This window comes from Alosa pseudoharengus, unplaced genomic scaffold (assembly GCF_046254945.1).
Source record: "Alosa pseudoharengus isolate Yale_2024_CS ecotype anadromous, Long Island Sound unplaced genomic scaffold, YU_APseudo_1.1 YU_APseudo_1.1_scf_158, whole genome shotgun sequence".
NCBI lineage: Eukaryota > Metazoa > Chordata > Actinopteri > Clupeiformes > Clupeidae > Alosa > Alosa pseudoharengus.
In genome coordinates this window covers 29,708-47,571 of record NW_027468628.1, presented here as the reverse complement: position 1 = coordinate 47,571, position 17,864 = coordinate 29,708, and the positions used below count along the sequence as shown (strand labels likewise).

Genomic DNA, 17,864 nt, shown 5'->3' with positions numbered 1-17,864 from the left:
AACCCCTTTCACCACGGAATCCATGCAAATCACAGCTATAAAAAACTCACACTGACACGCATCGGTCAGATGTGTCCAGTATGCGTGTGTGCAAGCACACGGAGTGATGTGGTCATTGATTGTGTATGGTCAAGGCCGATTGATCTATGGCCTTTAGGGAGAGCAGCAGCTCCAGCGAGGTTGTTTGTGCTCTACAGCGGTAGTGTCCTTACGTCCCTGTCAACAACGGGACTCTACGACTCAACTCAGTCCAGCTTAGTCCATCAGTGACTACTGCTCCATTTGTTGACATTTCGATTTATCTAGCAGACACTTTCATCCAAAGCGACTTACAAAATCAAGAATATCATTCAAGACACGTTGTAAAGGAGACCTTCGGTAATACTACAACATTAAAAAAACACTTTTCGGTACAATCTCTGTATATTTCTTGCCCCCTGTCCACCATTGGGTGTGTGTCCATTAGAGAACCCCTCTGTCTTGGCTGCCATCTCAGCATGTGACTCGGTGTGTGTTGGCGCCCCCCCCGTCCATACTCTGTGCCTACTGTGCCATCACTGCCATTTGGTTTTGGCAGCAACAGACTGCCACATGTGTCTGCTTTGGACTTGAATTCTCACGCTCTCTCTCTCTCTCTCTCTCTGCCCCCCCCCACCCCCCACTCTCTCTCACTCTGCTTCCGTTTTGTACGTTCATTTGGTGTCTGTTATTCTTTTGGTAATGAAGTTTGGTTGGGTGTTTTGGGCCAAATGGGCAATAAAGTAGTTTGTTTGGTTTCTAAAATTAATTTTGTCAAATTTATTCTCTCTATATCTCTCTCTCTCAAATTCAAATTCAAAACGCTTTATTGGCATGACAATTTGTGAAGAAAGTGTTGCCAAAGCATACAGTATCTAGAACTCCTATCTCATCTAGAACTCAGTATCTCTCTCTCTCTCTCTCTCTCTCTCTCTCTCTCTCTCTCTCCCTCAGGAGGGCTATGCGGTGATGGTGCTGAACCCCAATGAGAACTACCTGGAGGTGGAGAAGCAGCCGGCGGCGGCGGCGGCGTCGGCAGCGGTAGCGGCGCCCACACCCCAGCAGGAGGCGTCCCCCGAGGGGCCCGAGGAGCCGGCGGAGAAGCGCGAGCGCAAGGAGGAGCGCGAGGAGAGGGGCCGCAAGAAACGAGACTTCTACGAGAAGTACCGCAACCCGCAGAAGGAGACGGAGACCGAGCACATCCCTATACGGGTGAGTCTCTGTGCATGTGCGTGTGTGTGTGTGCGTGTGTGTGTGGATAGGCGTGTGTGTGTGTGTGAGTGTGAGTGTGCGTGTGTGTGTGTGTGTGTGCGTGTGTGGATAGGCATGTGTGTGTGTGTGTGTGTGAGTGTGTGTGTGTGTGCGTGTGTGGATAGGCATGTGTGTGTGTGTGTGTGTGTGAGTGTGTGTGTGTGCGTGTGTTGGGTGGGTGTTTGCGTGTCTAGTAGTCTCTATTACCCCTATAGTTTATTAACCATAAACTGCCTTAACATGACTCCATTCTATTCTATTCTGCTTGCACACACACACACACACACGCACGCACGCACACACACACACACACACGCACACACACACACACAGAGCGATACAGAGACTAAAATCTTCTCATCTTTGTAAAGACTCTTTGAAAACTCTTTCAGCTCAGAGCTAGCTGTCTGTTTTTTTTAATTCTCTTGATGGAAGCATCGCACTAATGCATCTGTATGTGTGTACGTGTACGCGTGTGTGAGAGTGAGTGAGCGAGTGTGTGTGAGAGAGAGAGAGAGAGAACGAGACAGTCGCAGCACATATGATCTGTCACACACTCCTCTCCGTCAGTTAACGCAGGCGTGCGACACACACACACACACACGGCGCCTGAGCTGTCAGCATCCTCTGCGTCCCCCCCACACACCTCAGTCCTGCTATAATTAAGACTATTATAACTAATATTATTACATCCGTCTGGAAGAAACCGCACACTTCACACTCCTCCCTCCCTCCCTCCCTCCCTCCCTCCCTCCCTCCCTCTCTCTCTAGCCCTCTCTTCTTCTTCTCCCCTGTCGCTTTGTTTCTTTCTTACGCTCGCTCTATACGTGAGCGGGGCCTAATGACGGTCCCCATATCAACGCAAACGAGTGCTGACACCCTTCATTTTCCGTACCTGCTCTCCTCTCTTTAATGAACAGGGGGTGGAGAGTGGGAGAGAAAGAGAGGGAGGGAGGGAGGGAGGGAGGGAGAGAGGGAAGCAAAGAGTGAAATCAGGAGAAGAAGGGAGGACACTTTGCGAGTGCTCACCAACACTTTCCTTCAACTTTTCCCCCAACTTCCTCAGGCTGGATGCTTCATTAAGGGCCAGGGCCATCAGTGTGGTGCTGATGAGACGTGGGTTTGTTTGCTGTTGCCAAAGCTTTACTCAGACAAATGAATAGAGGAATTATTGACCAGATTATCAACATATGCAATTACTTGTGTGTGTGTGTGTGTGTGAGAGACAGAGAAAGACTATCCATTCATACCCCAAAAGCATCATTTGATTTGATTTGTGTGTTTGTGCATATGTTGGTGTGATTGTGCTTTTGTTGAAGTATATTAATGTACTGATGTGTGTGCGTGTGTGTGTGTGTGTGTGTGTCAGAGAGAGAGCAGTGAGAGCATCAGAGAGGAGATGAAGTGGAAGAGGCCATATTAATATCTTAATAAATATTTCATCTGGAATAGTTTAGCATCTGTATAATGAGCAGCCTGAACCAGCTTCCACAGCTGTGTGTGTGTGCGTGTGCATGTGCGTGCGCGTGTGCATGCGTGCATGTGTGCGTGTGTGTGCGCGTGTGTGTGCATGTGTGTGTGCGCATGTATACGTGAGTGCTTGTGTGTGTGTGTGTATGTGTGTGTGTGTGTATGTGTGTGTGTGTGTGTGTGTGTGCACGCATCCTTCTCTCCATCTCCCTACAACACCCTGCCTTGAACCTTGTGCACTTGTGTGTTGCTGGCGGCATGAGATCGTTAAGGCAGCGCCAGTCGTGGTTTTGTGATTCTGCAGGCCAGCCCTGCTGCAGTGTTATTCACACGCCGCCATTAGCAGCTCCTCGCCTGCCTGCCTGCCTGCCTGCCTGCCTGCCTGCCTGCCACGCACTTGCATTATACATGGTGGACAGAGAGCAGAGACACACACTGACACAACCCCAGACAGAGGCCGGTGACCACAGTGTTTGTGTGTGTGTGTGTGTGTGTGTGTGTGTGTGTGTGTGTGTGTGTGTGTGTGTGTGTGTGTGTGTGTGTGTGTGTGTGTGTGTGTGTGTGTGTGTGTGTGTGTGTGTGTGTGTGTGTGTGTGTGTGTGCGTGTGTGTGTGTGTGTGTGTGTGTGCGTGCGTGCGTGCGTGCCTGTGTGTGTGTGTGTGCCTGTGTGTGTGTGTGGCCTCATTACGGAGGGGAGCTGGGTGACGGCTGCAGCTCAGGCTGTGGAGCGTGCCGGACTGACAGCTCACTCACGCTCATAAATAAGTCAAGACGATCCGCAAAGTTTCAGCTTCATCAGGGCCGACACACACACACACACACACAAACACACTGTATGGATGTGTTGCTCTGTTTGTGTGTGTGTGTGTGTGTGTGTGTGTGTGTGTGTGTGTGTGTGTGTGTGTGTGTGTGTTTGTCTGTGTGTGTGTGTGTGTGTGTGATTATTGTTGTGTGTTTGACTTGCATGTGTCATTGTGTTTCTTATAAACTAGATGCTATAGTGTCACTTTGTCTGTGTATGCAGTGTGAAGAGTGTGCAGTGGAAGTTTAATGTATAGGTTTGTTGTGAAATCTACACATTCAGCATGTATGTATATGTGACATATATGTCAGCTTCTGTGATAACGGGTGGGCAGGAAGATGCTTTGGTGAAGGCAGGCGGTTGTTGTTATGATGGCTCCCCGGACTAGAGTAATAAAACAAACTGTTGACAGTTGATTCTGCCAGGCTTTACGGGGGGGTGTGTGTGTGTGTGTGTGTGTGTGTGTGTGTGTGTGTGTGTGTGTGTGTGTGTGTGTGTGTGTGTGTGTGTGTGTGTGTGTGTGTGTGTGGGTGTGGGTGTGGGTGTGGGTGTGGGTGTGGGTGTGGGTGTGGGTGTGGGTGTGGGTGTGGGTGTGGGTGTGGTAGCGACCATAGATAGACAGGCATGCACATACACACAGAGGCTTGAACAGATGCTAATGATACCTCCTCACTCCTGACTGCGTTTTAACATCTGTTAGTAGTCCATCCCTTGAGTGCATCCACACACACACACACACACAGTCATTCACACACACTTGCAAACTGTCCAATTTACAGACACAGATAGAACACGTTGCTCAAACAGCCTTGTACTAGACCTGTCTCTGAGTTTACAAACACAGAGTTTTTTCTCTGAGTCCCATGTCCACGGAAAGCCTGTGTCCCCGTGAACTTTGACCTCTACCCACCATTCCCCCATTTACCTGTTCTGTAAGAGCAACCGAATCTCACCAGAACATACCTGGGGTGACCGTTAACACCACAGTCATACACACACATGCAGGTATGCACAGATATAGCGACAGCTGTGGCTAAACGTCATGCACACGCATGCGCTGTATAGCAGCGTGCAACACACACACACACACACACACACACACACACACACACACACTCACACAGATTTAGTGACAGTTATGGCCCCCCCACAGACATTCACTAGTTCACACATAACTAACATGTCTCTCAATGTCAAATGAGCTTATCTGTTTGTTGCACAGATGTGTGTAAAAGGTTGTTGGCTGTGTGAATTAATCTCAGTGTCTGTATGTGACAGAAGGAGATGTACGTTTGTGCGTGCGTGCGTGCGTGCGTGCGTACCTGCCTCTGTCCGTGCGTGCGTGTGAATGTTGTGGTGTGTGTAATGTGTGGGTGTGCATGTGCAAAGGGTGTTTTTGAGCTCCTTTTCAGGCGAGGCTCTCATCTCTAAAGTGCTGGGCGGGCCCATGGCATTCTTGTGTGTGGGAGAGAGTTTTTTAATCTTTTATGGGGGCATTGTCCTGCATCTCCCCTCCCCCTCTTGACTCACACTAAAGAGCTGGACCACCTGCACACAGCGCCACTAGAGCCTAACACACACACACACATACTCACAGCGTCCACTCTCTGATAGACTGGAGTTGATTAACACGCTTCCTTACTCCTATTAACGGGTCCTTAACCGCCTTTAGGAATGGCCCTCTTTAGCCAGAGAGATCAAGGGGCTTGTGATCCTGAGGAGACAATGCGAAGGCAGGGTCCAGTACATAGAGGTAAGCTGATGTCCTCTTGCGTTTCACTCACTATTAGTTCATACACTCTTACTTTTATTTTATCACACACATCTAGGTTAGGAACTTTGGTCTGGGAAACATATACATTCTCTAGACTTGTTGTGAGCTTGTTGACAGGCTTTCAGTTCCTACTGTAACTGTGTGTGTGTGTGTGTATTGTGTGTGGTGTATGTGTGTGTGTGTGTGTGTGTGTGTGTGTGTGTGTGTGTGTGTGTGTGTCTGTGTGTGTGTCTTGCAAGAGCCCCGGCAGGGTGGTGCCACAAGACCACTGCGTTTTGGGGAGTTCACTTTACTCTGAATTTGTCGCCCTAATCCAGTTACCTATTTTCAGGCAACCAAGCGGAGGAATAGCACGGACAAAACCCCACATTCATGGCCCTTAAGAAGCTTCCAGAAGATTTCATTCAAGGGTGACTGGGTGGGATTAGGCCTCCAGCCTGTGAAAAAAGAGCAAGGGGGGTGGAGGGCATTCAGTGGGAGGTGGTGGGTATTGGGGGTGGCGCACAGAGCCGAGGATTTCTTTTCAAAGCGGCACTCATTTTTGTAAATGACTACAATGATTTTCTCTCTTTCTTCGCCCTCTCTCTCTCACACTCTCTCTCTAGTGTCTTTCGCATGTATTATGGTGCCTTTTTAGACTTTCAGAAAGAGAGAGAGAGAGAGAGAGAGAGAGAGAGAAATGAGGTCCACATGGGACTTGTTGGACCCAGTGTTGCATCTCTCTCTCGTGTATGACACTCCCCATGTTGTCTTGGCTCTTTGTAATCACTAAAGTGCAGTTTGTAAACCTTTGTTATTAATTAGTATAGTTTGAATTTTGAATGAATGATTCAAATTGACAAACTATACTAATTCAATTGTGAATGATTATCTGATTTATTTCTTTTTTTAATGGTTTCATCCTGTTTTGGAATAATTGTTCCTTTCCTTCATGTCCGTCCCTTCGTCCCACACTACTGTGGTTGTGTGTGTCCCTATCAAGACAGAAAGAGGGGAATTTGAGCGTGTGTGTGTGTTTTCTGACTTCCTGGTGGAGAGTTAATGAGTGAGTGAGGGAGGAGAGAGGACAGTTAATGGTTAGATCTGAAGTCAACCTCCCGGGTGATCACACTTTTGTGTGCGTGTTTGTATCTGTGTGTGTGTGTGTGTGTTAGTGCGTGTGTGTGTGCCTGTTTTTGTGTGTGTGCATGTTTTTTTGTGCGTGTTTGTATCTGTGTGTGTCTGTGTGTGTGTCTGTGTCTGTGTCTGTGTCTGTGTCTGTGTGTGTGAGTGTGTGTGAGTGAGTGAGTGCGTGTGCGCGAGTGTGTGTGTGTGTGTGTGTGTGTGTACGTGTATGTCCTGAGTGCTTGTGATGCATTATGTATGATACAGTAGGTGTGTGTGTGTGTGTTTTTGGGAATCCATGTTCTGTTCCCCCATGCTCCTCTCGTACAGCTGTCTCTCCCTGTTCTCCTCTACAAATCACTGCCCAGGTCTCCCAGTGTTAACCCCTAGATATGTATTCCGGAGCATGGAGCCATACCATCACCTTCACAATGTGTCCCTCGTCCCACGTGTGTGTGTGTGTGTGTGTGTGTGTTCAATAGAGAGGGAGGCACAAGGGGTCTGAGAGGGTAATGTGTCTCTATGTGTGTGTCTGTGTCTCTGTGTTTGTCTGTGTCTCTATGTGTGTGTCCGTGTCTCTGTGTGTATGTGTGTGTCTGTGTCTCTGTGTTTGTCTGTGTCTGTGTGTGTATGTGTGTGTCTGTGTCTCTGTGTGTATGTGTGTGTCCGTGTCTCTGTGTTTGTCTGTGTCTGTGTGTGTATGTGTGTGTCTGTGTCTCTGTGTGTGTATGTGTGTTAGGCATGTCTGTGTGTGTCTGTGCACTTTTTTTTTTCAAGAAATCAGCAGACTTAGATAGTTTGTCATGGCCGAACATTATGTTTTTAAATTTGTTCAGTCCAGTTAGTGTGTGTGCGTGTGTGTGTCTGTGTGTGTGTGCGCGTGTGTGTATATATATACTTCTAAGGGCCTTTGAGGTTGTGTCACTATCTCTGCCTAGCTCCGAAATAGGCTGACTGTAGTTCCTTCGCCCTGCTCTCAATCTTCTCCTCAGGTCAACCAAGAAACAGGGCCAATCTGCTGTCTGACACTCCAACTTCACACACACACACACACACACACACACCCACACACACACACACACACACACAACACAATTAAAAAATGCTAAAGCTAATTTGGTCTGGCAATCAAAGTGGCCCTGTGGACTGGCAGCTGGAGGTGTCACCGCACTGACCTCTGCGTCGTCATGTGCAGCCAGCAGCTCTTTTTATTAAGCAGGGATTCCTGGGAAGGGAAGGCACTCTGCTGCTCCTCTCATCCTTTGTACTTTGTTAATTAGTTATTGATTTGAAACAATGCGGAGGCAAGAAAATTATGGCCAGATTAGCCGCACGCCAGCAAGGTCACAATGTTATATATAGATATAGTGTCAATGGGAAGTTTGCCTTAGAGTGTTAGCATCGTGTTAGCAACCCCCCCCCCCACACACACACACACACACACACACATACACACACACACACACCCCAACCCACCCCTCACCCTCAAACACCTCCCCATTCTTCCGTACTGTTCTTAAAGTGTTATTTATGTCCGATAGTGTTGTGATGGGTTAGAGTTGTCTTTATAGAGCAGCAGCCTGGTCGCTTCCAATGGTTTCCCTTTTTTTTTCCGCTTAAGTTTTTCCCCCTGACCTTAAGAGTCCTGAAAGACGGGCTTGTGTGTGTGTACTCAGGTGTGTAGTGGTCACTGCGGAGGGGAAACACCCCTCCCACTCTGTGGCAGCTCAGCTAGAACATCCGCCGGGACTCCCACGCTCCTCAGTGCTCCTCTGTGCCTGCTGCTAACGCTAACGATAAAGCAAGGCTCTTTGTTAGTGCACAACCCCCCCCCACATACTCTCCTACCCCCCCCAACAGCGTTAGTGTAGAGACAGACATGGGGAGGGGATATAGGCGCCATTACCGAGATAGGGACGGGGGCGCCTCATCCTCGCCCTCGTCCTCGCTCGGTGCGATGTGCACAAACAAGTCGAGGCGGGGGGGGGGGGGGTGGGGGTGTCTGCGACACTAATATGGCTTCCGGAGTTAATCCCAAACATGTCATTACTTGCCCGCCTTGTTTAATATTTAATCATTAGCCCCAATGAAATACTAATCCTGTTCACCGCCGGAGCAAAAAAATAAAAAAGAGACAGAGCGTGGGGGGGAGAAGAAAGCAGGAGGATGATATTAGCCATTCAAATGATCCAGGGCTCAGGTGAGTGACATGAGTGTGTTTGCCAAGTGGAGCAGAGAGCTCAGAGAGATGGCAGTCGGTTTAGAGAGAGAGAGAAATAGAGAGAGGGAGAGAGAGAGAGAGAGAGAGAGAGTGAGTGAGATGCCAGTGCACCCCATAGCGTTGACAGCCATTTTCCCGTGGTTTTTGTGGAGGCTCGACACAGGCAGTTGCTGCGGGCACCCAGCGTTAGACTACCATTAGCGCTCTGCTTACACGCAGCCTGCCGCGATGGCATCTCGACACACGTCTGCCCCACAGCAGTGGTGGTGGCCGGAGGTGGAGGCGCCTCTGCTGGTTAGCATGCGGGTCTCCACGGGCAGTGTGTGTGTGTGTGTGTGTGTGTGTGTGTGTGTGTGTGTGGAGCCAGGACTGGAGTTCACAGCTGAGCCCCACTGGACCACCGCACTACCTGAGTCAGCGCTCACTCCAAGTGCTGACTGAGTCTCACTGCTGCACACACACGTCTGTCTAATGGTCTGGGGGCGTGGAGAGTTTTGGGGAGGGGAATGAGGAGACTAGGGGCCCCAACGTAGTCCTGCGTCTGTGTCCCGTGCACGTGGCGCGTGGCGAGAACTGCGTCATCAGCGCAACATGCGGGGGGTGTCGTGCGCCTCCCAACATATGGGGCTGCGTGTCAGTGACGCACGTCTTCATCGTGTGTTAACTGTGCATGGAGGAGCATGCCACATGCTTAAGGCTACATCCGAGCTATTCCAATTTCATTTTAAATACATCCGTCTTCCACATACATGTTTGCAATACATGTTTAAATACATGTACATACATGTTGGCAATATCCTAAACTGTCCACACTGTGACACCTGTAGACAGTGTGTGTGGGGTGGGGGGGGGTCCACCTGAAGCGTGGATCACATGACCGTTCACTCTAATATTCTGGCTGCTGTTACAGGTGTTAGGCCAGAGGGCCTTGGATGTACTCGGCCACTGTCCCCGTGGTCACCCTTTGGGTTGTCCACCCCGCCTGTACATACATATGTCTTATATGGTCCTTGAACACACAACACACGCCTTGCCATTGTCTTTATCATTTTCCATTTCGGTTTAGTCTACTAACATCTTAACTACAGCCTCCTAATGGTTTTTTTACCCTTTATCCCATTATACAGTTTTATTCGTTTTTTATTTTTTTTATTTGGAGATTTTATAAAGACCGAACAGGAGCCGAACATAACTGTCTTATCATATCGGTATTCCTCTCACTTTTCTAGCTCGAGCTCATGTTTGTTTCACTAAACAAACAAACAAACAAACAAACAGTGTTTCTGCTGCTTAGGAGTGTTCTCACGGTTGCCAGGCGCATATGTTGACATTATGGAGATGTTATTTCACTGGTTCCGGGTTTTTGACACGTGCTGTCAGAAGTTGCACACTTGTTTGCTTTAATGCACATATTAAACTCGCAGGTCTGCCAGGAGGCATTAGCACACATGCTTACACACACACACAGACACACAGACATACAGACACACACACACACACACACACACACACACACACACACACACACAAACACACATTCCCTCCCACCTATAGTTGACAAGTGCATGTGCTTATGCATTAATTGATTTGAGCAATGTGTTTTCAGGTTCACAGGCAGTAGGATGATGGACAGGGAAAACATTCAGGGTGGTGTGTGTGTGTGTGTGTGTGTCCGTGTGTGTGTGTGTCAGTGTTAGTTACTGAGGTAGCTACCTCTCACCATGGGTAGAGAAATGCTGAGATGGGTATCCAGGGACAGTAAACGGAAAGATGAGGCAGTTGTGAAAGCTCTCCCAGATACACATCACAAACACATATAAAGGATCGCACAGACACTCCTCAGGATGAGAATTGCGTTGGCTTAATGTGTATTGAACATTATTAGGACAGAACGATGAAGCAGTGGGAAATATTTTCAAGAAACTACGATTAATCTGACTCCATAAAATTAAGAACTTGACCACGAATAATTATCAAGTAATTTATCAACTGTAGCAGAGTAGTAGCACTGCATACGAGAAGAAATATATAAATGGTGGGTGAATTAACAATTTATTTACCAGTAAATCACAAAGGTAGATGTGTCACTTATCACTTAACATTGAATGTAAGGTAAAACTCAGATAGGTCTATATACTGTAACAAAGTAACAAAAGAACAAAGTAAGCTTAACCAAATAACAATATATATCATATATATAGTAAGCTTAACCAAATAACAATATATATATATATATATATATATGTTTTTATATAATATGTAAACTTAACAAGTTAGGATTTCAGATAAAACATCAGATAAAACATATCATCAAGTATAAAGAAATTAAAACAAACCCCAAAGAAGGGAGAGAGGGAGAGAGAGAGAGGGAGAGAGAGAGAGAGAGAGACCTCCAGCCAGCGGTAGACAAGGGCGTAGGTTTGGTCTCAGCTTTGGTGGGGACACATCCCCAACTCCTGTTATCACAATACCAACATTATTGTTTCAATACCAATACTAAGTGAAGAATCTCGAAAATTTGATTTGGTTTGTGTAATTTGTGAGATCATTCACATCAGTGGCAATCATAGAATTTAATTGACCCTCCACACACACACACACACACACACACACACACATAGAAAGTGATGGTTGTCATAGGTTTCTATTTCATATTTTGGAATTCATATAAACTTTAGGCCTATATTGTTAATTATTTATAGTATTTTATGATCTGCATAATTACTAATAGCTAAACATATTTTGTAATTTGAATACATCATTGATATTTAAATTATTAGGCTACATCATATCATCACATTTGTGGTGTGTAGGCTAAATCTAATTGAGTGCCTGTCACTTTAAGTAGAATGTGAACGCAATTAGCTTTCAGTCTCACGGTTTTAGGCTAGTGAAAAATAGTTGTCGCAAGTGCAAGGATATGTGGATTCAATTCATCATGTTCTATGTCATTAGATAAAATAAATGTTCAAAAAACTAACAAGTCAAAGAAAATATTTATGGGATTTCTATGAGTATGGAAATGCACATACTGTAGTTTATCTTTTATTTCTTTGCATTGTGCAGGCTACATTCACAAATACATTAGCCTACATAAGCAGAATATAGGAACAGGAAAATGTGTCGGATCCATTGTTTATTGCGACTGCAAGATTGGCAGTCCAATTAACAGTCAGTGATTATGTGCTATATGCGACTGTCCGTGCGCACACCCTTATTCAACATGACTTCTAACTTTGGTTGAAAGATTACAGAACCTAGGTTTAGCTGTGACGATATCCTGGGTAATCCTAACAGCTAACGTTATTTTACACAGTAAAATCCGCATTTGAAAGCCTGGTCACCAGTTGCCAGTTTGTATGTATGGCTAGTTTGCCTACTTAGACTCTGCATAATGAAAACGCTTTGTATGTCCCCTTTCTTCTTCTTGGGTGGCATAGCTGATCTACAAACCACAAAAAGGGGCAAACATGTACATGCTGAAGGGCAAAGGGAATATCAAAATGTTGTAGTACTTTGGCCTTTTATGGGGTATGTATTGGCAGACAGCCCTGGTAACTTACCGTTGTCGTTGACACACCTGCTCGCTTGACTGCCAGGGCACTCTCCGTGCGTGTAGCCTGCGTGTCAGATAACCCTTCCCCCTCCCCCTCGGTTTTTCAGCCAATCAAATGACGTTTCTTGTACTGTCGCACAAATAAGTTCGCTAAAATATTGGTGGGGACAATTTTGTCATCTTAAAATTTTGATTAGGACTAGTCCTTAGCGTCCCACCCTAAATCTACGCCCATGGCGGTAGACCTGAAAAATGAAGAGAGAATATAAGAAGAGTGGAAGAAGAGAAAAGCTCTGCTAGCTTAGCCACCTAGCCAGTCAAAAACAAGACGCAGAACAGAAGAGAAAGGCTCTGCTAGCTTAGCCACCTAGCCAGTCAAAGACAAGACTCAGAATAGAAGAGAAAAGCTCTGCTAGCTTAGCCACCAAGCCAGTCAAAGACAAGACTCAGAATAAAAGAGAAAAGCTCTGCTAGCTTAGCCACCTAGCCAGTCAAAGACAAGACTCAGAATAGAAGAGGGGATAGAAAAAAAGGATAGGAAGAGAGGAGAAGACTCTGTGTTCTTTCCCCTTGTATCTAAAACAACTTACCCTTATTAACATACAGACAGCATGCATCTGGAATCACCAGGGCATCTCTCTTATCTGAGAGCAGGGGGGGTTGTGGGCACATCTCATCAGAGAGGGCATCAAATATCCCAGGTTACAGAAAAACATCATATCCATTAACGTTACTGTTCTACAACTGGCAATACTGTATTTCTCGCATTTTTCTCGCACTTTTAAAATGATATACGAGCAGATTAGGATTTCTCCTTTGACAAATATAGTTAGAACTCAGGTATTTCCCTGTGGTCCAGGAGAGGCCCAGCCCCCGGACCCTCAGCAGGGTGGATGTTACTGTTACGTCCTGCAATGCATCTATTTCTCTTGCTCTGTATCACCGTGTCTTGTCTCTGTTCTAGGCCTGGTCCTGTGTGTTTAATTGAGGGGATGTGCCGGCGCGCGAGGCGTGTCCCAGCCTGACGCAATAAAGAGGGCCTGGTTATGGTGCGGCGGGCGGGAGAGAGCGGCTTGCTTTGTGTACGATTTGTACAAAGACCAAATGGCAGCTGAAAACAGTGACTTTCTAGTTCACTGTATGCATAAACGGGGGTGCTGTTGATTACAAAGGCTTTTGTCAACATGAAACCTTTCCACTGGTTTAGATATCCAAATTACTGGCCTTAGAGACACACACACACACACACACACCACACAGGGGTGTGTATGTGTTTATAGTGGACTGGTATTAACAGGAGGCCTAAAGGCATTTGAATTCCACAGCTGGACCCAGACGCTGTTGAAATGAAAGGGGCCAAACAAGCCCACTGTGTAAGCTGATCACAGGAGAAACAGCCATACAATTACAAACTCTCATTTATACTCTCACACACTCTACACACACACACACACACACACACACACACACACACACACAACCCATATTCTCCAAAGCACCGTCACCCCTTTATATTCTTTGGCCATGTATGAAAATGGCTTCAAAGCACGTTCCTTGTGAGTTACACTTTGTAACACACACACACATACACAGATACACAGGTACACACACACAGCCCTGACAGCCTTTATAATGGATTGTGGCTACAGGTGAGCAGTGGGGAGTCCCTCAGCGGTGACACACACACACACACACACACACACACACACACACGGGAGAACAGCAACACACCAACTGACAAACAAGCACACAGATACAATGAAATAAATAAACGAACAAACAAACAAACAAACATGCATGGCGGAGCGTGGTGAACCTGTCACCGTGCACACACCCAGTCTCCGAAGAGACGCGTGCTCTTTTTTTTTTCCACGCTAGCTAATTAACCCCGGGAAATAATTACACAGAATATGCAAATGGGTTTAGATGAATTTCTGGCCTCTGTTATCAGCGCGCCGAGTCAGTCAGGGGAGAATGGGAGAGAGGACGAGGGGTTGCCAGGTGTTGGCGCTGTGCCCGCGCGATAAGGTTGCCACCCAAGGATGCGCTTGTTACCTGGCCACCATGGCAGCCGGGCTGCCAGCAGCCCATCGACACACAACCACCGGGCTGAGGAGCACCAGACAGTAACTGGAGGACTGTGTGTGTGTGTGTGTGTAAGAGAGAGAGAGAGAGAGACAAGATCAGCAGTCATGTTTGTTGTTGTTGGTTTTGTGTGTGTTGAATCATTACGATTATTCTGTAAAGATGGCTGTGTGTGTGTGTGTGTGTGTGTGTGTGTGTTAGGCAGAGAGTGAGAGAGAGAGAGAGATAACATTTTCAAGTTTCCCCTTATGAAGGCTGAATCACTGTGATTATATCAGTTTATTACACGGCTCTTCATAATGCTGCAGAATGCTTCATTCACTTGAATGGGCCTTTCCAACGTTCGGAGGGCTGATATTTGTGAATAACAGACCGTTGCTAAGTATAACAGACCGCTGTCAAGGAAAATGGGTTTTGTGCTTCTTATTGACGTCTTTCATATCACTCCGCAGGTAGCCCGATCACTTCTTGCAATGGAACTTCATTCAAAAGTGAAAGCAGACGGTTGATCATCTGTGTTCTAAAGAATGTTTGATTCAAGTTCAGCATGTGTTGCGAACTATTTGTTTCTCAGCACAAGCCACGATGAAATAAAACGGTAACAAATAAATGTAAGTTTATTTTTTTGTTTAGGAAAGTAGCCATGTAATAAGTGGGATATTGTATAGAATGCCGGCCATTATCGAAAAATAATCGGAAGCAAGACCCCCCTGCTGGCGCGTCGGGGTCCCCTTTGCCCTTTGTCGGGACTTATTTTCCGATAAAGACCGGCGTTCCAAATATTATCCCTTACTTAAACGGACCTGCATTGCAAAGGGACTCAAGCACAGAACAGGGTCAGAGGAGGGGTGAGATATCTGCAATGTCGAGATGAGAAGTGTGTGTGTGTTTGTGTGTGTGTGTGTGTGTGTGTGTGTGTGTGTGTGTGTGTGTGTGTGTGTGTGTGTGTACACCAGCAGAGCTTGATTATGAAACCAAGGCCCTCAGATGAAGTGTGACACAGGGTTGGAGCACACAACTTCAAACGGCTTTGATGTCACAGACCTTCAGACAGAGACACGCTCCCTCACTCTCTCTCTCACCATCAATCTCTCTCTCACTCTCTCTCCTCCCCTCTCTATCCCCCTCTTTCCTTATCTGTCCCGCCCCCTCTCTCTCTCTTTCTCTCTCTCTTCTTTCTTTCCCTCTCTCCTCTCCCTCTGCCATCTCTCTCCCTATTTCTCTCTCTATCCTCTCTCTCTTCTCTCTCTCTCTCTCTCCCTCTCTCTCTCCCTCCTCCTCTCCCTCTCTCTCTTGGGCGGGGCTAGCGGGCTTTCATGCCGTTGCATCACACCTGAAACCCTCTCCTTCCCCGGCAACCACCACCCCGGCAACCGCCCCGCTGTTTATTTACACTCAATAAACATGAACAGAGCGCCACTCCGATGCACCTGTCAGGCCGTTCGATGCCACATTGATCCCAAGCCCAACCCCACCCCCCTCTCCTCAATCGGCCGACTCAACTGGACTCGACTCGCGGCGCGCTAACCCAATTTGCAGAAGGGAGCGGAGAGGCCTCCGCCTGTCCAAGGTTATGACATTTCAATGATCACTGTGCGTTTGTCCCTGGCCACTTTGAGGTCTTCATGTAGAGCCCAGTGTGTTCCCCTGGGGGGATGTTGTGTGTGTGTGCGCGAGCGTGTCTGTGTGTGTGCGCGCGTGTGTGTGCGCGTGCGCGTGTGTGTGTGTATGTGTGTGGTGTGTATGTGCGTGCGTGTGCCTGCGCGTGTGTGTGTGTGTGTGTGTGGTGTGGTGTGTTGTGTGCGTGTGTGTGCTTGCATGTGTGTGGTGTGCATCCGTGCATGCGTGTGCATGTGTGCGTGCGTGTGCGCGAGTGCACAAGGGCTATAGTCGTAGTTACTAGTCAGTTTGTTTTGTTCTGTTACTCTATTGATCGCTGGTGTTGGTGTACTCTGTGGATATGCGGGGCCCAAGACGAACAAATTGATATGCTAGGTGGAGTGCACTTGCTACGATTCCAAGTGGCATCAATGCAAGAGATGGTGCAGAGTCTAGGTCTATCTGTACAGGGTTGGTTGACGTCAGCGAGGAAGCTAGAAACTTTTAACAAGATCACACAATGTAGAAGAGAAGCTTTTAGAGCTGAAATAAATGGAAAATAAAGAAATAAATGGAATTTGAGCTAAAATAAATGGAATGAAATTGGCATGGTTTTATTTCTTCTGTCATTGAGCTCAATGCAAATCAAACCAGCTAATAGGCTAACTGAAATAAAACCATGCCAATCTCTAGGTATGGTGAAGGGTATGTGATGATGTGGGGCTATTTTAATTCCAAAGGCCAGGGGAACTTTATCAAGATGCAAAGTATCCTGGATCAATGAAATAACTGGCCTTTAAAAATAAAAATCTGCCTGTCTCTATGGGACTTAGGGGTATGTATACTTATGAGCACATAGGGGTATGTATACTTATGAGCACATAGGGGTATGTATACTTATGAGCACCTGTATTTGTTTTTAGAGACTTGCTAAGAAATTGTACAAGTGTGCCATCCCATAGTTCCCCAAACTCTTTTTATATATATAGACATATATAGTCCACAGATGCTCAGAGCTCAGTGCTACTCACCACATGCTCACACACACACACACACACACACACACACACACACACACACACACACACACACACACACCCTCTCCATTTCTCCATTGCCCTCCACACTCAGAAACCAAGGGTTTTTTCCCCTCTTTTCTGTTTTCCCTTTTCTCTCTCTCTCTCTCTCTCTCTCTAAACACTGATCAGATAGCGGCATTTCTTCGACTTTAATTAGCCGCTGTGCTGGTGTGGCGGCGTTCGCTCGTTCATTCGTTCGCTCGTTCGTTTGCTCGCTCGGGGCGGCCCGTCTCCCGGTGACCTTCCTGCGGTGCCGGCTCCATTACGCCCAGCCAGCCCTTCAGCGGGCCCTTATTGATCGGCTGGCAGCGCTACAAATGAAGATTTAAACCTTACAGCACCGGGCCCTATCGGGTTTCGCATTTGGGGGGCATTTGGAATATGCAAGGGCTCATTGATCGCAAACGAGCGACTGGTGTTAACTCTTCGCCTCGATCTGTGTGTGTGTGTGTGTGAGTGTGAGTGTGTGCGCGTGGAAGTGTGTGTTTGTGTGGAAGTGTGTGTGTGTGTGTGTGTGTGTGTGTGTCTGTGTGTGTGCAAGTGGGTGTGAGACTTGCATGTTCTGTGGGGTTTTAAATATTTGGTAACATTGCGCAATCTACAGTAAAATAAAAGTAAATAAATTTCAAGCTAATAGATACACAGGATTTGGCTTTGAGGTTTAAAAGTTGAATCAGCTCACCGATAAAGCTGCTAGTAGTTAGATAAACATTTGTATGTTCTGACGTTCCTTAATATTTGTACATCTGTGAACCGTAAAATGGATTTTTGTGTCTTTATATATGTGGCCTGGGGTAGGCGTTCATGTATACATTTGGACCAATTTGTTTATCTGTGTGTGTATGTGTTGTGTGTGTGTGTGTTGTGTGTGTGGTGTGTGTGTGTTGTGTGTGTGTGTGTTGTGT

The 17,864-nt window shown here is 46.8% G+C and overlaps 1 protein-coding gene across 1 annotated transcript in view; it reads left to right on the top strand.

Annotated features, from left to right (window-relative positions):
* Nucleotides 1-976: 976 nt before the first annotated feature.
* Nucleotides 977-17,864, top strand: part of LOC143125241 (cotranscriptional regulator ARB2A homolog) — a gene marked incomplete at its 3' end in the record, with an annotated part of 40,045 nt that continues 23,157 nt past the window's right edge. The window contains 1 exon segment of the mRNA XM_076286582.1: nt 977-1,230. Coding sequence (XP_076142697.1) covers nt 988-1,230 — 243 coding nt within the window.